This window comes from Bicyclus anynana, unplaced genomic scaffold, assembly GCF_947172395.1.
Source record: "Bicyclus anynana unplaced genomic scaffold, ilBicAnyn1.1 scaffold_29_1, whole genome shotgun sequence".
Classification (NCBI taxonomy): domain Eukaryota; kingdom Metazoa; phylum Arthropoda; class Insecta; order Lepidoptera; family Nymphalidae; genus Bicyclus; species Bicyclus anynana.
In genome coordinates this window covers 1-24584 of record NW_026441281.1, presented here as the reverse complement: position 1 = coordinate 24584, position 24584 = coordinate 1, and the positions used below count along the sequence as shown (strand labels likewise).

Here is a 24584-nt window from a genome sequence, read left to right as displayed (position 1 = left end):
TTAAATTGCACAAAGAAAAGCAAGCTAAACTTCATTTTTTTAGAATTGCAAAATTATGTAAACAAATATGGCCGTATTCATCACTGACATTAGTTGTGACGTCATCCTAGGGATGGGCCGTTGATGAACTATATCGAGAATTAACTACTACTAATCGAATTTTATATCAATTGTAAAAAATCACTTTACTTAAAAACTCACTTCTAAGTTGGCAACACTAATCACACAGTCAAAATACGCGCGATATTAACTATCTACCTCTTTCTGTTGCATATTAATTAATACCTATCAAATAACATTTTTTTCATTTGTATCTGTTTGTTATAAATTAAAAGAGTACTAAAAAATTTAGGCAGTACTTGTTAACGCATTATCTTTTTTTAACATATAAGTACGTGACTAACTAAACAGCGCTATGAAAAAATTACTTTATTCAAATTACTCAATTACGATATCGATACTGTGACGACTCTAAGTCTTACATACTATATAGATATAATACAAATTATGCATACTTATTAACTTAATAGGTGCTTAGAAAAAAAAAAAAAAAAAATAGATTTTCATCAAAATAAGCTCAGTACATGAGATTAACGATAAATCACTGGAAAAAATATTATTTGGAAATCTTTCATTTTTCATTGGCAGATGACGCCGGGAGCATGTTTACTACTTTACTGGGAGCATGCGGGCTGGCGCCTGTGGCGCTTTCAGTATGAATAGCTAGAGCAGCTGGCTGAATGCTTGATGTATTCTACTCGTGCTTTTCCATCGTATGATGGAAGCATAGTACGAAGTCGGTTGTTTGGGCGACCAGTAGGGACTTTTATGGAAAATGATGATGAAGCCAGGAGTGTCTTCTCATGAGGGGAACTCCTTGATGCTTAAGAGCATATATGTGAACCTTTACATAGTTATTGAGTTCTAATGGCATATTATTTATACACAGGGCCGAGCGGCCTATGGTGTGAAATTTGATTTATGAGTCAAAATGATGATTCAGCCAGGAGTGTCTTCGCATGAAGGAACTCCTTAATGCTTAAGAGCATATATGTGAAACTTTACATATTAATTACCTTCTGATGGCTTATTAATTATACACAGGGCCGAGCGGCCTATGGTGTGAAATCTTTTAGATTTCTTTCGAACGCATTACACTCTCTTGAGAGTAATGGATACTCTGAAAGTTAAGACTACCAGCTAGAGGCTAGGCCTGTTACATTAGTTATACAGTGATGCTTTGTTCTGCTTGATATAAAGATGATAGTGGAAGCTAGGCCTGTATTTATACGGTGTTTACAGTGTGCTTTGCTCTTATAGTCGTCTGACAATCAGTTATCAATCCACTATGTGGAACTCACCCATACACACTTATGTACCAAAAACGATAACCCTCACGAAAAGGTGGAGGGTTCTGGTTCTTAAATAAACCTAATCTCACTTGCTCACCCAGACTCACTCGCTCACCCAAAGCACTATATTACCTTCTGTGAGTTTGTTAGAACTACAGAAACAGCAATGAGGAGCTGTAATACTGACGTCCAGGGTAAACCTGAATGTTGTGTTGCCACTCGCTGTCAATGTGGTCTTATACGATTCACGAAGGCGTAACTATTAAAACGACCTTATCAACGTACTCAGCGTTCGTGTTTTGATAAACCACGAAGAGTTCGTGTATTGATATACCACGAAGAGTTCGTGTATCGATATACCACGAAGAGTTCGTGTATTGATATACCACGAAGAGTTCGTGTATCAATTATATTTTAGGGAATCCGTGATACGAGAACTGTTACCTCTGAGACTTTAAAAGTATTTGTGTTATTATGGACATAACGTTGATTACTGGGTTCTAATCAATAGACGATCACACATGCCAATTAAAATATTTTAACCTTTGGAACATTAACACTTGATAAAGTGTATGTTTTATGCTCTTATATTTATATGAGGCATTTTGAAACAGTTACAATACTGAACGGAATACATTCGATATTTACAATCGGTAAATCGTTCATTTTTAATCTGTGGTGACAATTTTACTTGGCACAACCTTAGAGAGACGAAACGTCAAATTAACATTTAAATGTAATCTGTGTGCATAATTTCGTGTTTAATTTCGTTTATTTCTAAAAATTTTGATTAAACCCTGTGTAAATTAAAAAATGTTACGTTTGTATGATTCTCCATAGGTGGATTGTAAAGAACAAAGTGTTTGTGCGTGTTTTAATAGTTTGATGGTTCTGAAAACTGTTATGAAAGTTTGGCATCGACAAAAGGGTTTGTTTATTTACCAAATAGCGCAATTCAATCTGGACATGGTATAGAGCTGCATGCATTTTCAGATGCTTCAAGCATGGCTTATGCTGCGGTTATTTACTTGAGAGTAGTAGATGACAACGACCAAGTGTATGTGAAGCTTATTACTGCTAAAACTAAGGTCGCACCTATTGAGAAAGAGTTATCAATCCCACGGCTAGAGCTATGTGGAGCAACTTTAGCAGCAAAATTATTAAGTGAAGTCTCACAAGTCATGAACATACCTAAGGAGAATTTATATGGGTGGACTGATTCTACAGTGGTTTTAGCTTGGTTAAATGGACCAGCTAATCGTTGGGCTACTTATGTAAGCAATAGAGTGTCACATATTCTAACTATAATGGATTTTGAACAATGGAATCATGTAACTAGTAATCTAAATCCTGCAGACTGTGCGTCTAGAGGACTTAAACCAACAGAACTAAAAAACTTTTGAACTTTGGTGGAACGGGCCCAAGTGGCTGTCTAAACGAGATATTGGTATAGAAAAAATAAAACTAGAAAAAAAAAAAAGAGTAAAAGTTTTTGCTACAGTGACGAAGGCGGTCAATGATTATGAATGGACAAAATTTTCAGACCTAACCCGAATGTTAAAAGTAATATCTATATGTCGAAGATTTTTAAAACTAAGATTGCCTTCTACCCAAAGAGAATCCTATCCAAAATTTGCAACAGTAAATGAGATGCAGTGTACATTAAACCTTTGCATTAACCAAGCTCAAGATCAGGATTTTCATGAAGAAATACTATCGCTGAAGACTAGAAATTGTGTTACAAAACGAAGTGCGTTGTATACTCTTTGTCCATTTTAGACAAAAATAGAATTTTAAGAGTAGGTGGACGACTAACACAAGCTACCATGGACTTTGACGGAAAACATCCTATTATCATGTTGGCTAAGAATCACCTTAGTCAACTGATAGTTACAGATGCTCACAAAAAGACACTCCATGGCGGCCCTTAGGTGATGATGAATTTTGTACGATCTAAATACTGGATAATTGGAGACAGTACTTTAAAATTTGAAGAGATATCAACTTTACTAATACAAATTGAGGCATGCTTAAATTCACGACCTTTATCAGTTTTGAGTAACAACCCAGATGACCCTCTTCCATTGACACCTGGACATTTTTTAGTAGGTGAACCTTTGATAAATATCAGTGATGTAGACTACTCAGATCAAAATGTTACTGGTTTAGATAGGTGGAGAATGATTCAAAAAATGGTTAGTTTATTTTGGAAAAGATGGTCAAAAGAGTTTTTGAGCAATTTAAATCAACGAACCAAATGGTGTGCCATAAAACCTGAAATTGAAATGGATGATATTGTAGTAGTAAAGGATGATAATATTCCACCTGCGAAGTGGATTTTATGCAAAGTTGTAAATAAACACCCTGGACCTGATAATGTGACACGAGTTGTAACTATAAAAGTTAAAGGAGGTTATTTAAAACGTCCAGTGAGTAAACTTTGTGTACTAACACATTCTAACTAGCTTGATTCACATTATCACGGTGGGCGGTTAACCTGTCTACATATAGTAGTAGTAATGTTAGTTATAAATTCTTTTTATTTTGTTTCTTTATTTCATTACATGGTACAAGTTAAATATAATTACTGGATTGTGTATATTGCAGCTGTTGTAAAACTAACAATTAACTTTGTACTAGAACTAGTTTAGTTTACATAATACACTAACTTTCATGTTTTGTTATTGATTTTCTTTTACTTTTAATCCTGTAATTGAGTTCATAATATATGTTCTACATAGACTGGTTTTCCTCAATTACATATTATTGTCTATTACGGTGGGCGATATTGCTCAACAATACTTGATGTTATACGTGACATACTATACTAGATATTATACAATACTTGATGTTATACGTGATATACTATACTAGATATTATACAATACTTGATGTTATACGTGAGATATACTATACTAGATATTACACAATACTTGATGTTATACATGATATACTGTACTAGTGTCGCCAAGTACATCTAACCAGAGGTACTGGACGATTATTCTAAGTTAATTCATACTGCATAACAATTATAAGTATTCTCTAAATAAGTCATTGCAACTAAGTAAAGATGTAACTCTGTAAATACTACAATATCATTGTCTAAATTGCTGGGCCAATGATCATAGTGTGTCCAAAACATTACTATTGTTTACTATACTATACACACCTACCTTCTATATTTTAGTTACTAACTATCCACCATTCACACTGATAGCGGATCTAATTCACTGATTGACCAGTGTACTGTAACACCAAACATGATGCCTACTAATAGTACTGGCCCCCACTACTCTAGCCTGTTAGTGGGTCTAAGTAACTGATCATTTGTTCTCCACTACTCTCGCCTGTTAGTGGATCTCTAATTTACTGATTGACTAGTGTTCGCTGTAGCACCAAACATGATGCCTACTAATAGTACTGGCTCCCACTACTCTAGCCTGTTAGTGGGTATCTAATTTACTGATTGACCAGTGTTCGCTGTAGCACCAAACATGATGCCTACTAATAGTACTGGCTCCCACTACTCTAGCCTGTTAGTGGGTATCTAATTTACTGATTGACCAGTGTTCGCTGTAGCATTAACCATGCTACCTTTCTAATATTACTGCTTCCCCACTACTCTAGCCTGTTAGTGGGTCTAATTACATGAACACTGGTCCTCCACTACTCTTGCCTGTTAGTGGGTCTAATTAGCTACCTAATCTCTGAGCCATCACTCCCAGTACAATAGAGTTGGCTATCTAATAACTGATTTTGGGGTTTCACCCCAAGTGGCCTCCAACCGCCCCTATAGCCACCCCAAGCCTCGCAAAGTCTCTTACTAATTCTTTTGTTGAGTACTAATACACTGTCCGCAAACAGTCATTGTGCTATTAACTCATTTGCACCAACATTTGTTTGGTTACATCTAGACAACATGATAACAATTTCACTTACCAAACTGCTGGCCTATTTCAAAACTAAACTTACTAAGATCTTCTAACACTTCTAACTTTTTTCACACTTTTTTCTCTCTGCCGAGCCCGCCAAAAACATAGACGTCAAACGTCCCGCGTCGGTAGTGATGTAACAATTCTTTAGAGATGTACTCTATAATCGATACTTACGATTATCTGTCTATTCGCTTTCGCGACACTGCCACCAGCAGAAGGAAATAAAACTTTGACTTTACTAATTGACTATTTATTACAAGTAGTACAATCACTAAATTACTTTCTGTCACTATCTAAGAACTAGAATTCCTTCACTGCTCAAACAAGTTAATCATTAGCTGTGCAGTCCACTCCTTGACTTTCTCTCTGGCTTTTACTGCTGATGCACGCGAAGGTCGCTTATTTGCGTCTGTTGCTATTTCTTCTTGCTCCGAAGTTTGGTTGTTTTCCGTAGTTTGATCTTCTGTTAGTGTTGGATCCTTCAGGGTTACTGTATTATCGTGATCATCCAACTCCAATGGAAAAAGATGGCCTATGGAACGTGTCAAAGTATCTCCATTGGGTAGTTTTACTTTAGCTACCCTAATCTCTCCATCTGAACCTTTAATTAACTCTACAATCCTGCCGACTTTCCAGTGTGCTCTACTACTGTCTGATTTTATTTGTACTATTTCTGATAATCTAGGTGCTCTAGCGACTACAGTCCTTGGCTGCCGATGTCTGTCATGTCGCTCTCGCAGACTGGTTAAATATTGGTTATTGAACATCTTTGTGAATTCTAAAAGAATAGTCTGACCGCGTTTCCAACCTTCAATCAAATTCGACTTAGTTGCTGTAGCTGATTCTAAAAAATCTCGATTCGAGATCTGAGCTACAACTGGCCCGCCTATGCGTAAAAAATCTGTTGGTGTTAATACATGTTCTAGCTCAGTCCCTACTGTCGTTAATGGTCTGGTATTAATAACTGCCTCAAGTTCTTTAATCACAGTGCATAACTGATTGTGGTTTATAGTATGCTTATCTAATGTTCTTTTCATACTGTGTTTCACTAATCCTATAAGTCTTTCGTAGAAGCCGCCGAACCATGGCGCTAATTCTGGGATGAACTTCCAACGCACATTATTTTGTATGCAATAATCAGATGTTAAAACGTCGGCCGTAAGTTTGAATTGTGTAGCATTATCAGATAGAATCAATTGAGGTAAACCTCTGACCGCTACGAATCTCCTGATTGCCAACAAACATTCCTGAGCTGTTAAATCTGTCACAACTTCCATATGAATAGCTCTAATTGTCAAGCATGTAAATAGACATACCCATCTCTTTTCCAGAGTCATTTCATTGACATAAAGAGGGCCAAAGTAATCTAAACCCGTAAAGAGAAAAGGTTAGCCCAGTTTTACTCTTTCAGCTGGTAAGTCAGGCATTGCTGGTAGTTTGAATGGACCTCCTCCGTATTTAACACATTGTTGACATTTTCTAATCACTTTTTGAACTGTTGATCGTCCATGTGGAACCCAGAAGTGTTCCCTTAGTAAGGCCAATGTATGCGAAACACCCACATGGTAATTCTTTTGATGCAACTCAGTAATAATATTATGTGTAAATTCTGCATTCTTAGGAAGCAAGATTGGCTCTTTTTGATCATGCGTTAAATTAGTGTATCTGAATCTACCTTTGCATCTTAGTATTCCATTTTGGTCCTTATATAATTGTAGTACTCTAGATAAGTCTGTTGTAGATCCTCCTACTTCTTTTGGAAAATATTCCGCTTGTAATTTTAATATATCTTCTGTCTGACTATCAGAGTGTTGAATCGTTTCAAGTGTTCGTTCTGTTTCATCGGAGTTATTCGTAGACGTTGGACTCTTACGACCCTCCCCGGCCAAAAAGGTTTGCATCTGAACTATCTCGTGACTGATATGTGTTGGCCACTGTTTTGAGTCTTCCATCAAAAATAAAGGACCTTTAAGCCATTCCTGATAGGACTCTACCCTCTCTACCCTAGTACCTACATCTGCTGGGTTAAGTTTTGTTGGAACATACCGGATTTCTAGGGATCTATTTTGTTTTATCTCAGCAATTCTACGTGAAACAAATGGTGGGAGTAGTTTCTCTGATTTGTACCAGCTCAAAACAATTTGGCTATCAGTCCATAAATATTGTGCTTTAATTTGAAGCCGTAATATTTTTGACACGTAATTAATTAATCTGTGTCCTATAAGTACGCCTAGTAATTCTAATCTAGGAATTTGTAAATTATCTTTGTTCTTTAGAGGTACTAGTCTACACTTGCCAATAACAAAATTAACACTATTATTATTATTTGCGGAGCTACGTAGGTAAATGACTGCCGCATAAGATGTTAAGGATGCATCCGTAAAACAATGTAATTGATATTGAATGTTATTACTCAGCATTTCTATGTCCAAATCTCGCGCGAAATAACGACTAATTTTTATATTGTCTATGTATTTAAACTTTTCTGTTATCTCTCCCCATTCGCCTAATAACTCGTCCGGTAATTTCTCGTCCCATTTACTCTTTAGTTTCCATAACTTTTGAAAAAATAGTTTTGCGGATAGCATCACAGGTACTGCAAAACCGCAAGGATCATAAATCGAACCTATAACCTTTAAAACGTCACGTTTTGTTTTTACATTGTATGTTACACTATTATCTCGTTGAGGTTTAATATGAAGACTATCGTTATCGATGTCCCAAATCAACCCTAATACTTTAACATGTCTGTCTTGATCACTTACTACAAATTCATTAGGTATATGGGACAACAGTTCTTTAGAATTGGAATTCCAATCACGTAAATTCATTGAAAGCTGTTCAAATGATTGTTTGGCTATCGTATATATATCACATGCCTCTTGTACAGTTTGTGCACATGTTACTATATTGTCTACATATATATCTTCTGCTAATTGTTTTGCCACTTCGTTTTTTAATTTAATTAGGTGGAATCGAATCGTAGCATTCAGCAAGAATGGACTAGCTATTACTCCGAATGGTACGCGACAAAACCGTAAATGTAAAATATTATCAGGAGATCTATGGTTAATATTTTTCAGCCACAGAAATCTCGTGACGTCTCTATCTGGTTCTTGCAGCCCTAATTGAAGAAAAGCCTTTTCCACATTGGCTACAATTCCTATTCGATGTTGTCTAAACTTAATTAATAACCCTGTAAGATCTTCCAACATTAACGGTCCACGGTATAGACATTCATTGAGACTATGGTTCTCTTTAATTTTGGCTGAGGCATCGTAAACTATTCGTAGCTTACCGGGTTTGTCTCTGTGGGAGACACAATGGTGGGGAAGGTAATGGACTGGGTGGCTTTGTGTAGCTTTTGGGTCTGGTACAATTTCAACAACCCCACTTTGTATTTGTTCATTAATAACCTGATCATATGCTTTGATTGTGGTAGCATCTAAACGTTTTAACAAACTGTTGAGACGGCCAAAAGCTAAACCTAAATTATCATGAAGATTTGGTGGAAACACTGTCCAAGGCCATTGAACATAATATCTACCACCTTTAAACTGAATGGTTTCATTAAATTGATTTATGGCCTCTTCATCACGAGTCGATTTAGGTGAGTCTATTATGCCTATTGATTCAAGATCCCACAGTTTTTTGACATCATCATACTTTAATGGAAGGTCTGGTACGTTTAACTTGTTATCAAAATTACCATTTGATTGAAAATAAGTAAGTACAGTTAACTGATCTGACTTGTCAGGCATCTTATTGAATCTTCCTGACCATACCCATCCAAAATCTGAATTTACTAAAAATAGGTTTTGAGCAACTGATATTTTATCTTGTAACATTAAAAAGTGATAATAATCGTTACCCAACAGAATATCTATTTCATCACCACGTGACCCATCATCTGCCAACGTTAGGTTTTTTAATCTAATATCATTCCGTACATCAACTGACTTATCAAATTTTGGCGTTTTTATGTCACGTGTAATGTGGGGTACTACATTCGCATATATTAGTCGTTTAATACCAGTTCGTGTGGTGATATTGAAATTTACTATAGGACTTTCGATATGATGTGGTGATTTCGCGCCAAAAGTAAATATTGATAAATATGTAGTTTCCATTATAGGTAACTTTAAAGAATTTGCAAAAGATTCAATTATATAAGAGCGTTGGCTACCGCAGTCAAGTAGTATCCTACCTGGTAACTGTGTTGAATCAGTATTTGAGCTTACTTTTACTAAACAAGTCTGTAACACCGTAGTAGTATTAACACTGAGATCAGCTATCTCAGTGTTAATATGTAAATTATCTGTATGATGCGTTTTACTTTGTCCTTTAAATTTCGTGGGGCACAGTGCACGGTTGTGGGCGCCGAATCTACCGCAATGTCTACACTTTTGTTTAAAACGGCAACTATCAGCTTTATGTTTGTCCCCAAAACAAATAAAACAGCGTGTACCTAACTGAGACTTTCTATCTTGTATTGATATATATGTTGTGCATTCATCATTAAAATGCACCTGTCCACAAAATATACATTTGATAGTTTTCTTTTTAGGTGGTTCGTTAGTCCTGTCAGAGTTTTCATATGGCCTTTTTCGAGAGGGTCGTTTAAATTTGTTTAACTGACGATTATCAAATTTTGATCTGTCTTTTCTCCAAGTAGTAAATTTGTTTTGTCTATTACCAGTATTGCCACTAACTACTTCAGATCTAGCATGTAGAGAACGTAATGTAAAATTTTCCTGGTCCGATTTATCTTCGATAACAGACCGTTCCATGTTCTTTATATCAGTCCCTTCTCTCTTGAATCTGCTTGATGTTTCCCGGGCTGATATAATATATTCTAAATTTTTTCTTATACTATCAATAGAGTCATCTTCTCCGCGCATTTTCATCCGTACTTCATAAATAAGGTCTTCAGGAAATTTTTCCATTATCATGACTCTTAGATGATTATGATTCACGTCTTCACCCAAAGAACTCAATACTCGAAGGTGTCTCTCAATTTCGTTTAAAACACATCTACTATCTTTTATGTTATTCGTAGGAGCTGATTTAATTCTATAGAGTGCAACATAATGGGCATCAATTATTGCACTTGCTTTGCCATACCTCTCTTTTAATGTGGTTACAGCAACGCTGTAATTTTTGCTCGTGGTGTCTAATCCAATAATGGCCTGTTTGGCTTCTCCTTCGAGGACTGAATGCAGGTAGAGTAATTTGTCAACGTCAGAAATATTTCTGCTATCCACATTTGAAGCAAACTGGTCCCAAAATTCATACCATTTTAAGATATTGCCATTAAACTTGGCTAATTCCATCCTTGGTAATTTAGCCGTAACATCCATAACTTTGTCGCTTGTGGTGGAACTTGGTTTTCTTTCATTTTGTTTAAGAGTTACACATATTTCTGTTATCAGCTCCTCCGCTTGAATCTGCACTACAGAAAACTGGTTGATTTCATCTATGTCGGGTGCAGCGGTCAGTACCTTATAATAATTCTGCATTTCCGCAACAAAATTATCATTGCTACTTTTTAATTTAGCACTAATAACTTCCAACTTTCTTACATTCTCTTCACTTTTAACAAAGTCTAAAAGCATATCTCGAGCTGTCTTTATATGGGTTTGAACGGCCTCATAAAGCAGTTTTACCCGAGTTTGGATGACCACTTCCATTTTTTTTTTTTTTTTAATACAGTATAACCCAAAAACAGACACTCAATCCATCCTGTTTCTTATGAACAACCAAAATTCTGATCTAAAACAAAATTCAGTAGGTCAGAGTTGCATAATAATATGACCATAAACTAAAACGGCTGTACTAAGACTTGGTATTCTTAAACTCTATTCACTCTGCACCTATTTGTATCAAAAAAGGTAAATATTTTGTTATTTCTTATTCACTTCATTATGACTCATATTAAATTAAACTGCATCATTTTATAGGATTGTTTTCATTCTCATAAAATTCAGAGAGTACCTGATTAACATACTTTTTTGTATGTATATTATACTTAAATATTTCATATAGTTAGGTTAAAAATTTACTATTTACTATTAAACTTTTTATAATAACCCCTTTTTTTTCATACATTCAATATTAAGGCATAAGTCAAGTACTAATAAGTAGGCATATTGCTGTACTTTGATGTTTGATCTAAATCCCAAAGTACCAACATTACTATTTTTGCTTCTTTAATAGCCTCATGGTATCTTAACTGTCTTTATGTAAATAATTATGCTCATAGTATGACTAATAGTATGCTCCAATAAATATAATAATAATACTACCTTATTAGAATATTTGCCCTTAATTACATACTAATTTAAAAAACTCTTTTTTTTTATTTTAATAAATGTTCATTCCGGCTAGTTTTAAGAATATTTTAATTATAACTCTCAATATTACATTACAAAAGAATGTTACACTCTGTTTTGTATGCTTACAAAGTGATGAATGTAAATTAAATTAACAAAAAATTGTAATTGAATTATAATTGATACCATGTTATAAGTGTTAACTAAGAATTACCAATATGATCCTAATATGTGTTATTAAGTTAAATATAAATAATTAATACCAACAGATGTAAACATCATGTACATGTTTACATTCATAATTATTACACTAAATATCAAGGTATAGATACATATTAGGTATAGTACATATTCTGACTTATAATAACTATGGCATATTACTTTTGCCACATTGCTAGTGTTTAAACATTTAGAATTCATTATGTACTATGAAAATACAGACATTAATGTTAATGTTTTTATAAAAAGATCCCAGCGTCTCCACCATGTCGCCAAGTACATCTAACCAGAGGTACTGGACGATTATTCTAAGTTAATTCATACTGCATAACAATTATAAGTATTCTCTAAATAAGTCATTGCAACTAAGTAAAGATGTAACTCTGTAAATACTACAATATCATTGTCTAAATTGCTGGGCCAATGATCATAGTGTGTCCAAAACATTACTATTGTTTACTATACTATACACACCTACCTTCTATATTTTAGTTACTAACTATCCACCATTCACACTGATAGCGGATCTAATTCACTGATTGACCAGTGTACTGTAACACCAAACATGATGCCTACTAATAGTACTGGCCCCCACTACTCTAGCCTGTTAGTGGGTCTAAGTAACTGATCATTTGTTCTCCACTACTCTCGCCTGTTAGTGGATCTCTAATTTACTGATTGACTAGTGTTCGCTGTAGCACCAAACATGATGCCTACTAATAGTACTGGCTCCCACTACTCTAGCCTGTTAGTGGGTATCTAATTTACTGATTGACCAGTGTTCGCTGTAGCACCAAACATGATGCCTACTAATAGTACTGGCTCCCACTACTCTAGCCTGTTAGTGGGTATCTAATTTACTGATTGACCAGTGTTCGCTGTAGCATTAACCATGCTACCTTTCTAATATTACTGCTTCCCCACTACTCTAGCCTGTTAGTGGGTCTAATTACATGAACACTGGTCCTCCACTACTCTTGCCTGTTAGTGGGTCTAATTAGCTACCTAATCTCTGAGCCATCACTCCCAGTACAATAGAGTTGGCTATCTAATAACTGATTTTGGGGTTTCACCCCAAGTGGCCTCCAACCGCCCCTATAGCCACCCCAAGCCTCGCAAAGTCTCTTACTAATTCTTTTGTTGAGTACTAATACACTGTCCGCAAACAGTCATTGTGCTATTAACTCATTTGCACCAACATTTGTTTGGTTACATCTAGACAACATGATAACAATTTCACTTACCAAACTGCTGGCCTATTTCAAAACTAAACTTACTAAGATCTTCTAACACTTCTAACTTTTTTCACACTTTTTTCTCTCTGCCGAGCCCGCCAAAAACATAGACGTCAAACGTCCCGCGTCGGTAGTGATGTAACAATTCTTTAGAGATGTACTCTATAATCGATACTTACGATTATCTGTCTATTCGCTTTCGCGACAACTAGATAATACACTATACTTGATGTTATATGTGATGTGTAAACTATACTTGATGTTAAACTATACTTGATGTTAAACTATACTTGATGTTAAACTATACTTGATGTTAGACTATACTTGATGTTAGACTATACTTATTTTAGACTATGTATACTTGATTTGAAACTGTAAAACTTTGTAATTCTGTTTAACTTTAAATTTAGAGATTTTGTAAAGGACTAAGTCCTTGGTGGGCGGAATGTCTAAAACGATTCATCTATGATGAGTGATGACATCTGTGGTTATGTCAACTTTTGACATAACCTTCTCTTTTGTCTGTGACAAAATGATTTGTAAAAAAATTAATGGAGGATTTCGATACGAGTTTATAAAACGTGATTGATTACTAGTAAAATTACATTTGTACACAGTGTAATAACAATAAAAGAGTGTAGTGCTAAACGAGTTTTTATTTTACATCAACAATTATTAACAATGATAATTTTTTTTTTAAATTAATCAAAAAGTTCTGTATTTTGATCTGTTACAGTTTTATTATCTATACTTATAATAAATCTGTAGAGAGGTCAATTCTGTACATGAAATATATTTCCAAAATAACTATCAGGGGGTGATTAGTGATCGATACTGATGCCAAAAATGCAATCAGTAAAATTTTTGTCTGTCTGTCTGTCTGTCTGTCTGTCTGTCTGTCTGTCTGTCTGTCTGTCTGTCTGTATGTTCTTTATAGAAACAAAAACTACTGGACGGATTTTAACGAAACTTGGTACAATTATTCTACATACTCCTGGGCAGGTTATAGTATACTTTTCATTACGCTATGATCAATAGGAGCAGAGCAGTGAAGATAAATGTTGAGAAAACGGGAGAAGTTACTCAGTTTTTTAAGCTTCCGACGCGTGTACAGCTTTAATGGTTAAAGCTACATAGAAATCATGTATGACGGAAATGTTCTCCTTAAAATTATCTATAAAAACATAACAGCATATATATGTCTATCTTTTATGGTTGACTCACAATAACACGTGTAACTCCCGATAGCTTAGCAGTTCGGATCTTTCTAATTATATTTGTCTACTCTTATGTTTATAACACTCATCACTCATCCCTAACTAAAAAAGTTAACATTATTACCTATTAAAAAAAAAAGAATCATAAAAATCGGTAAAGAAACACCAAAGTTATACAAGAAATACGCTAAGCCATCGCGCGTGAATACTAATTCATGCTATATGGATTATTTTTGTGTAACGGTTCCCGCGCTCGACACTACTCGCGGTGGGAGGAATTAATAACGAAGTGCAGCCTTAATGAGTAGGGTAGGGGTAGGGTAGGGTAGGGTACGGGTAGGGTAGGGGTATGGTAGGGGTAGTGTAGGGTAGGGGTAGGGCTGGGGTAGGGTAGGGTAGGGGTAGGGTAGTGGTAGGGTAGGGGTAGGGTTGGGATAGGGTAGGGTAGGGGTAGGGTAGAGGTAGTTTAGGGTAGGGTAGGATATGGGTAGTTGAAAGTTTACAACGACTTTCACGCGGACGAAGTCGCGGGCGTCCGCTAGTAAGTATAATAAAGTATAGATAAGTGTTTAAAGTGTTTAATAGCTATTGCGCCGAATTCGTGCTCTTTTTATAGTAATAAATCTTGCATAACATTATTATACGATAAAAAAGTAGACAATGTGACTATTTAAACATAAAAAGGATTATTCAGTTTGAACCTGAACTTTTAAGTAGTTCCTGAGATTAGTTTCGCGCGTTCAACCAAATAAACAAACAAATTGGTCAGTTGAGTATAGAATATGTGCCTCAATATCGATATTACACAGTTTTAGTGGAAAACTCGTTTCTCCAAATAACGCCTGCGAATCAATTTGAGCAATCCGGTTTTTTCAAGATAACTTTTTTTCTATCCGTCCGATTTTAATGAAACAAAGCCTATATGTTGCCCTAAACTTTGCTTAATCTATTTGTGAAATCCGCGTCAAAATCCGTTCAGCAGAACCAGAGAATAGCGCGAACATACAGACAGAAGGACAGACAGACAGGCAAGAAAATAAAAGAAAATAAAAAAATAAAAAATTGTATTCTATTGCTCATTTCTAATCGCCCTAACTTGATTTTAGTTAAATTTGGTCAAAATACAGACACTCGATTTCTACTTTTTTATTATAGTATAGAAGATAGATAGATAGATATATGCTGTCGCGATATTTTTTGTAGAAAATGATGTGTTCTACAAAGTTGTTGTACATTATTTTATTCTAACATCAATAGTTTTTGCAGCGCACGCTGGTAAAGAAAAACTTGGAGAAGGTTGAAAAGGTTTATTGTAAGTAAGGTTAGGTCCGATGACAAATTGGCAAGCTACAACCGTCTCGTGCTCGTGTTGGTTGAGAGTGAGGTCATTTCACGGTCGAGTGAGTGACGCTGCTGTATTTGCAACCCCTTGGCCTTTTGAATAGCAATGACAATGCTTGAGGGACTTAGCAGACTTTTGGGAAGGCGCGAACACACGCCATGTACACCTTGGGTTACATTATTGGAGTTTCAGGAAGGATCCCTAATTTTTTTGAAAATAAAATATAGCCTATAGCCTTCCTCGATAAATGGGCTATCTATCACTGAAAGTATTTTTCAAATCGGATCAGTAGTTCCTGAGATTAGCGCGTTCAATCAAACAAACAAACAAACAAACTCTTCCGCTTTATAATATTAGTAAGTATAGATGTTACACCAGTTGTGTATATGGAGGCGTAAAATATAAGCATTGAAGCATTCTATAACTTCTCTTGTATCTATGTAGAGAACACCCCAACCAATTTAAATCATGGTTTTTAAGAATTTCGACTTTTATTAATTTTTTTATACATTTTTTATATGCAAATTTATTTAAGTAACAATGTACAAGGCCAGAGACATCTCTATACAACATTAAAAATTTTTTTGATGGATATGTCAATTTACTGGTTTTCATTAATTTGTATTCGCGCACTTCAATCCAAGTATGAATTATATCCCTTTCTTTTTCAACAAATGTATCAGAGCAACGTGTACATTTAATTGTTTTTGTAATTCTCCTGCAAATGTACCCTGCAGTATATGCAGATGAGTGCACCCGGAGCCTTTCATTTCGTGCATTTATTGCTTGATTGATGTTGCTATTGTTTTGTTCCAATGTTATGGGTGCAACATTTTCTTTGTCTTCATCGGTAAACTTGTGACATCTGTTTTTATTAAATTTAAAAAAGTCCACTATTGTGTCTCCTTCGTCATCTTCACAATTTGAATACATTGAGTGTGGACCCATAACATTGGACATCAATAACGATTTAAAAGCATTAATAAATGTATTTGCATCCGGGTGAACATTTCTATAATTTATTGCTCTGATCCTGCCAAAAAAGTTTTCTAAGGGATCTTGATTTATGTGCCTTGGATAAAAATATTCTATGTTATATTTTAAAAATAACAATTGCGATATTCTTTGAAAACTTTCAATTGTTGTTATCCATTCATCAAGAGAAGGAACTCTTGACTTTATAGGTCTTCTTATTCTTTTGTGCCCTGCGACTATTTTTGTCGATAAATTGAATGTTTTTTAATATAGCCTTAGCTTCATTCCAGAAATCAAATTGGTTGGAGTTCGGTTTTACTGGTCCTCTTAATTTTCCTTTGACAGAGTCCCTTTGTGATCCGTCGACACTACCAAATAGTTGGTCTATTAACAATACTGCTTCGCTTGTAGTTTTCATGGTTGCACTGACAGTTTCGCCATCCACATATGTTTCTGAAATATTACCAAAATATGTTAAGAGATATGTGCATACAGAAAAGTCTTATTCACATACTGGATATTATTAAAACATCAATAGGTGAGCTACTAAGCAGCTGCCCTGCTTTTTCACCCGTATAGTTCCCGTCCTTGTGAGAATATGGGGATATAATATAGCCCACGACACTCACAAATAACGTGTTTTCTATTGGTAACAAACAGACTAACTCACTAATTACCTCTTTATAATAATATTATTAGGATATGTATAATATTCTATATACAATATACATATATAAAATGTGAAATAAAAAGTGTTGCTTGTTGTTACTCCTCTGAAATGGCTTGACCAATTTTGATGAAGTTTTATATGTATATTCGGTATGTTTGAGAATCAGCGGACCACCCAAAAATGGACCACCCAAAAACTCTCTTTTAAATTTTTCATTAGAAATCCTACTTATATTATAAATGGGAAAGTTTGTATGGATGTTTGTTTTACTCTTAGTTACAAGAAGGTTAAGCAATCAACATGTATATATTTTTTTATGTATCAACATGTAACTTTTTACTGAGTAGTCCGATTTTGATAATTTTTTCAATTAGAAGGGTTGGATTTTCCTTTCCAAATTTACATAGCACCTCATATACGCTATGTTTCGAATAAGGTCCCATATAAATTTGGAGAAGAAAATCCAACCATAAGGGTAGGAAAACAGGGGATGATTGATTGTATACATATTAATTGTAAAGTAAAACCGAACATAACTTCTCATAATGTTATCCAATTTTAATAATTATTTTCTTATTAGATAGGACTTCAAAATTAGTTCCAATTTGAACTCTAAGGTTGGGAAAATAGGGGTGATGTATTCATCACTAGCGGACGCCACACAGTTTTATTTGCGTAGTTCCCGTTTCCGTGAGAAAACGAGGATGAAATATAGCCAATGACACTAACAAATAACGTGGTTTTAATCCAGACTCTCATGATCCAAACTTTCACCCCTGGTTAAATATTCATATAAAAATATTGTTAAGAAAATTTAGGACTCACTAAATAATGAAGTGTATTTGAGCAATCCACTGGTTGTCTCACTTAAAGCTTGGGCAGCCACAGACACTTTAATTTTTTTCATTTACTCAGTGTAAACATGGTGATCTGTTAACTTTTTATTCATTCTTGTGTGACCTAATTGGCAATCTGCATTGTAAACTGAGAGTATGTCACTCCAAGTGGCAATCCTCCCTTTAAAGATCATATCCTTGTTTAAAAAATTATTTCTTAGTCCTTTTAGTAAATGTGGTGGATCATACACCACATTTAATTCCTGATTGAATATCTCAACAGTTCCATCTGAAAATTAAATATATTTAGTTAAACAATGAATATCAAGTTGTTTATATCTATCTATGTACATTTATAGATATACTAGTTGAGACCTGCATTTTAATCTGCAACAAAATTAGTTTAAGTTTTCACCCTGTTTATAACACTCATCGTCATCATCATCATATCAGCCGATGGACGTCCACTGCAGGTTTTATTTTGCAAATTTCTATTCCTTAGGTTACAATCACATTGCCAAATTTTCAAATACATATGCCAGTTGAGTGTTCATTGTCTTATGAGATTTATGAAAACTGATCAACAGACCAGAACCAGTTAGCAACAAATTAGGAAAAGCTTACCATAATGTTGTTCATTCAAATTCTTTTTGCGTTCTGTTTCTCTCTTTAATATATTTATAGCTGTTCGAAATGTAGAACCTTGGTCACACACAACAGCCACGGGTATCAAGCTTGACTCACATACTCTTGTGACCACTTCTTTCAAAATCTGTACAACTGTAACAGCTGCAGTAGTACCCTCACAAAAATAAAATGAAATAGGTTGTCTCCACTTTGAGCAGACTCCTCTTAACATGAATACCAGAGCATGATCACAAAATTTAAATTCTCTGTTATTCCCAAGGTCCTTAAAGCCCCTTATTTCATCTTGTGACTCAACATATGTGAGATGAGGCGTGAGAGCTACTTCATCAAACAGGATTGAACACAATTTTTTCTTTGTGGTCCATTTTTGAGCTTTGTTTTTTAATATTTTAAAAATATTATCATTTATGCCCACATCAAATGTTATGTTTTCAGCAAGGCGATTTAGAGTTCTTTTAGTAGGCAAGTTAAATATCTTTTGTAATAGCCTATATCCTTTAGGGCTTTCCTTCATTAGTGATAATGATAAAAGCTTTTCATTTGTGGTGTATCGCATTGCTTTCTTCTTTTTACCTGCCAGTTTCAACTGCATAAGAATAAAATCTTGTGCTTGATGAGTAATGTTGCAAAAATTTTTAACAAACAATTGGCTATTACTTAGTGAAGTAGCAGTATCTAATCTTTCGGAAAATGGCTTTTGCTTCTTGTTTTCTTTGATAGACATTTCTTTCATTCTTTTTATAAAACACCTACAGTTTGTTGTTGTTGTCAGGTTCACTGTAAAAGAATAATAATATTATTTAGTTAATATATGCAATAGAAACAAGCAGACACCCATGACTACACCTACGTGAGGAACCTCTGACCCTTCTAACTTTAAAAAACACTTTCTATGAAGTGCTTCTGTCTCCTGTTTCCCCTGTTATATTGTTGTTAGAGATCACTAGCTTTATCTGTTTCTATGGGTTTGTTTTATTTATTTATAATGCTTTATTGCACACAAAAACATATAAAAAATAAACTACAATGCAAATTCCATTATTATTAGTGGGTCTTCAAGAGGTTCCTTCCTTACACCTACTCCTGTGTCAATAGTTTTATCTCTGTGTTTAAAATAATACAGTAAAAATGTGTGCTATATAAATAATACTGTACCTCTTCCTTTAACAAGATATTTCCTTGGTGTTCCTTTACTTTTAATTTGCTGCCCACTGTGTTTCAAATCTGAAAATAGCAAAATGGTAAAAGTACATAACACACAAGAAATAATTTATTTATTGAGTTGGAGTACCATTGTGAGTGAAAGCTCTAAATCACCAAAGGTAGGATGATAAAACTACTTGTTTGAATAAGGGTCTATGATAAAAATGTTACTATCTTTTGTTTTAAACAGCTATATAATAAAATTTTGAAAACACTGAATCTGTCTCCTCTAAGAATGAGAGGGGTTCATATGCCCACCACGCTGCCCCAATGTGGATTGGCAGACTTCACACACTGGTCTGATCCAGGTGGTACTGGTCCGATTTGAAAAATAGTTTCAGTGATAGATAGCCCATTTATCGAGGAAGGCTATAGGCTATATTTTCAAAAAAAATTAGAGATTGGCGCGTTTACATGGCGTGCGCTGAAAAAACTATTGATGTACAAAAACAAAAATATAAACACAGCTCTATCTAAATATTGGATAGAAGCAGGCGTTACTTTGCGGAAGTTCATCATGATTATATAATGATTTCTTTATTTTGCTATCATCCGCGAAAATTCGGCGAACCCATGCGACAACGTCACCCAGGTCCGACAAAATACTCTCTACGTACGTTTCACCCCGAAACCGGAGCATCCTCAGGAGATGTTGACTCTACAACGTGCAATTGCAAAGTGTCGTTTTCGACCTTTGCTTCGTCTTTTATAGACCAAAAAGTAGGTGGGGCAAGAGGTGGGCGTTGCCAAGATACTCATAATATAAGCGATTTATCTTGCATCGCATTCAAACATTTTTATTAGTGGTGACTTCGATAACTCTATTTGTTCATTTAATAAGGTAATTCCTGACTTATTATGTTTTATTATTTCTAATTGTTCCAAAACGCATAGTCGTAGGCCTTTATTGCAAGTGTGTAAAATGTCATACATATGATTATCTGCCAGCTTATGACCAGTATCTAGGAGATGCTTTGCAAAGTGCGACCTTTGTGGACGGTCATTTCGAGCAGCGGATATGTGTTCCTTGTAACGTGTATCAAAATTCCGACCGGTTTGACCAATATATGTTGCATTACATTCAGAACATTGCAATTTATATACTCCCGATTTATGTTGCTTTTCTAGTTTATCTTTACCATTGCAAATATTTTTAAGAGAGTTATTTGTTCTGAAAGCCACATTTATATCATGCTTTCTAAGTGTTTTTGCAATACGTTCCGATATTGGACCAAAGTATGTTAGACTAGCTTTAAATTTTTTAGGTTTTTCTAATGGAATTCCATAAAGTTCTTTTCTAATCAACACCAATTGTTTCTTATTGATTATTCTATTCACAATATTCGGGTTGTATCCATTCGAAATGGCCATGCGATATATTATATTTAATTCCTTGTTATACTGATCCCTAGTTAGAGGAATGGACATCAGTCTATGAACATAACTATGGAAAGCTGCTAATTTATGTTGCCATGGATGACAAGATGAAGCTGGTATGGTTATATCTGTATATGTTGGCTTACGATAAATCCCAAAGTGATGTCTATTATTAACTCTAGTGATTGTTACATCAAGGAAATTTAAAGAATTATTCTGTTCTATTTCTAATTTAAATTTAATTTTTGGGTGCAAATTGTTTAATTTATCTACAAAGACATCCAATTGTCTGTCCGTTCCAGTCCAGCATATAATTATATCGTCTACATATCGATAGTAATATAAAATGTGATTATTTTTAACAATATTTTTATTTTCAAAGTCATCCATAAATATGTCAGCCATTAAGGGACTCAAAGGTGATCCCATAGCTAGCCCTTCATTTTGCTGGTAGTAATCATTATTAAATCTAAAATAATTTTGTTCCATACATATATGTGTTAACTCAATCAACTCTGCAATTTCAGTAGGATGCGTTTTATTTATTTCTAACAATTTATTTAAAATGTCCAGTGTTTCGTTTACTGGAACATTAGTAAATAAGCTATCGACATCTAATGATATTAATTTACAACAGTTAGGTAAATCTATATCCTTGATTTTGGTGACTAGTTCAACAGTGTTTTTAAGTGCAAATACTGGCCGAAAAGAGGTTTTTAGTTTAATTATATTATTTAATTGCTTTGCTAGTTCATATGCTGGCGCTCCAATATAGGAGACAACTGGACGCATTGGAATGTTATCCTTGTGAATTTTAGGTAAGCCATACAAAAGTGGGGCATGAGTGTTCATTACAATAGCCTTTTGTTTAGATGTACATTTGGGGAATATAAATTCTGATTTATTTATAGCTAGTCTAACTATTGCAGCAAACTTTTTAGTTGGATCTGTTGATAATTGATGGAATTCGTCTCCAAGAAGTATATCTTTTACTTTATCCACATACTCGTCCCGTTTCATTATTATAACTGTATTACCTTTATCAGCTTTAGAAATTACAATATTATCTCGTGCAATAGTGCTCTGTAACGATTTCAATATTTTCATGTCCTGATTAGGTATTGTGAGAGTGTGAGTGTTATTGATATCGTGCGCTATAATATTTTTAACAATGTCCCCTTTCTTATGAAGTGTTATAGCTAATTCTGTATCTACTGCTAGTGTTTCAAGCGATTTTTTAGAGTTTACAGTTGGGATATTGAATTTTAAACCTTTCTCTAAAAGTGTCATCTCATGCTTTGAAAAAACCGTATCAGTAAGATTTTTAACACGAGGATAGAAATCGTGATCAGTGTTGTCAGTAACTTCATTGTCATCTATTACTAGTTGGGATCTAGAGGAACTAGTTTGTAAGAATTGTAATTTCTTTTGCTGAGTAATGTATTTTTTGTGGCATTCTATTGAGGCAAAATCCCTTGCTTTGCTATCTAACAGATCAAATTCTACGTTATGTAATTTGTATGTGAGTTCAGAATACAATATTTTTAAATGTAGCTTCAAATTATCTCTAATTGTGAACCAACTACGTGATTCTTCATTAAGCCAAATTTTTTGAGCTTTTTTAATAGCAATATCGGCTGATCGGCTATGCATATTAGTTGAAATATTAATATATTTTGGTACTAAATTTAATTGTTTACATTGTTGATTAAACCAAACATTTTGGACTGCAAGTCGATGTAATTTGGTTAATTTTATATAGAGTCGTGCCTGCGTGGTTAAGCTAACCTCTTTTAAATATTGGATAGAAGCAGGCGTTACTTTGCGGAAGTTCATCATGATTATATAATGATTTCTTTATTTTGCTATCATCCGCGAAAATTCGGCGAACCCATGCGACAACGTCACCCAGGTCCGACAAAATACTCTCTACGTACGTTTCACCCCGAAACCGGAGCATCCCTCAGGAGATGTTGACTCTACAACGTGCAATTGCAAAGTGTCGTTTTCGACCTTTGCTTCGTCTTTTATAGACCAAAAAAGTAGGTGGGGCAAGAGGTGGGCGTTGCCAAGATACTCATAATATAAGCGATTTATCTTGCATCGCATTCAAACATTTTTATTAGTGGTGACTTCGATAACTCTATTTGTTCATTTAATAAGGTAATTCCTGACTTATTATGTTTTATTATTTCTAATTGTTCCAAAACGCATAGTCGTAGGCCTTTATTGCAAGTGTGTAAAATGTCATACATATGATTATCTGCCAGCTTATGACCAGTATCTAGGAGATGCTTTGCAAAGTGCGACCTTTCGTGGACGGTCATTTCGAGCAGCGGATATGTGTTCCTTGTAACGTGTATCAAAATTCCGACCGGTTTGACCAATATATGTTGCATTACATCAGAACATTGCAATTTATATACTCCCGATTTATGTTGCTTTTCTAGTTTATCTTTACCATTGCAAATATTTTTAAGAGAGTTATTTGTTCTGAAAGCCACATTTATATCATGCTTTCTAAGTGTTTTTTGCAATACGTTCCGATACTGGACCAAAGTATGTTAGACTAGCTTTAAATTTTTTAGGTTTTTCTAATGGAATTCCATAAAGTTCTTTTCTAATCAACACCAATTGTTTCTTATTGATTATTCTATTCACAATATTCGGGTTGTATCCATTCGAAATGGCCATGCGATATATTATATTTAATTCCTTGTTATACTGATCCCTAGTTAGAGGAATGGACATCAGTCTATGAACATAACTATGGAAAGCTGCTAATTTATGTTGCCATGGATGACAAGATGAAGCTGGTATGGTTATATCTGTATATGTTGGCTTACGATAAATCCCAAAGTGATGTCTATTATTAACTCTAGTGATTGTTACATCAAGGAAATTTAAAGAATTATTCTGTTCTATTTCTAATTTAAATTTAATTTTTGGGTGCAAATTGTTTAATTTATCTACAAAGACATCCAATTGTCTGTCCGTTCCAGTCCAGCATATAATTATATCGTCTACATATCGATAGTAATATAAAATGTGATTATTTTTAACAATATTTTATTTTCAAAGTCATCCATAAATATGTCAGCCATTAAGGGACTCAAAGGTGATCCCATAGCTAGCCCTTCATTTTGCTGGTAGTAATCATTATTAAATCTAAAATAATTTTGTTCCATACATATATGTGTTAACTCAATCAACTCTGCAATTTCAGTAGGATGCGTTTTATTT

General features: G+C 34.5%; 2 protein-coding genes across 4 annotated transcripts; both read right to left on the bottom strand.

Annotated features, from left to right (window-relative positions):
• Positions 1-4319: 4319 nt before the first annotated feature.
• LOC112053039 (uncharacterized) lies at positions 4320-13426 on the bottom strand. 2 transcript variants are annotated; one of them, XM_052891005.1, is made up of 2 exons: positions 13083-13426; positions 4320-11059 (listed from the first exon to the last, which is right to left on the bottom strand). In XM_052891005.1, the coding sequence occupies exon 2, from the start codon at positions 10975-10977 to the stop codon at positions 6676-6678; it is 4302 nt and encodes a 1433-aa protein (XP_052746965.1). In that variant the 5' UTR covers positions 10978-11059; positions 13083-13426; the 3' UTR covers positions 4320-6675. The 2 variants fall into 2 exon arrangements, with proteins under 2 accessions (XP_052746965.1, XP_052746966.1); XM_052891006.1 differs by having other exon boundaries at positions 13083-13255.
• A 2157-nt stretch (positions 13427-15583) lies between these two features.
• LOC112045515 (uncharacterized) lies at positions 15584-19521 on the bottom strand. Of its 2 annotated transcripts, XR_008252360.1 has the most exons (3): positions 18738-19521; positions 18103-18402; positions 16928-17060 (listed from the first exon to the last, which is right to left on the bottom strand). XR_008252360.1 is itself a non-coding variant. In XM_052891007.1 (2 exons), exons 1-2 carry the CDS (start codon positions 19492-19494, stop codon positions 16789-16791), a joined length of 1029 nt encoding a protein of 342 aa, XP_052746967.1. In that variant the 5' UTR covers positions 19495-19511; the 3' UTR covers positions 15584-16788. The 2 variants fall into 2 exon arrangements, 1 of the variants encoding a protein (XP_052746967.1); XM_052891007.1 differs by lacking the exon at positions 18103-18402 and having other exon boundaries at positions 15584-17060; positions 18738-19511.
• Positions 19522-24584: the final 5063 nt, after the last annotated feature.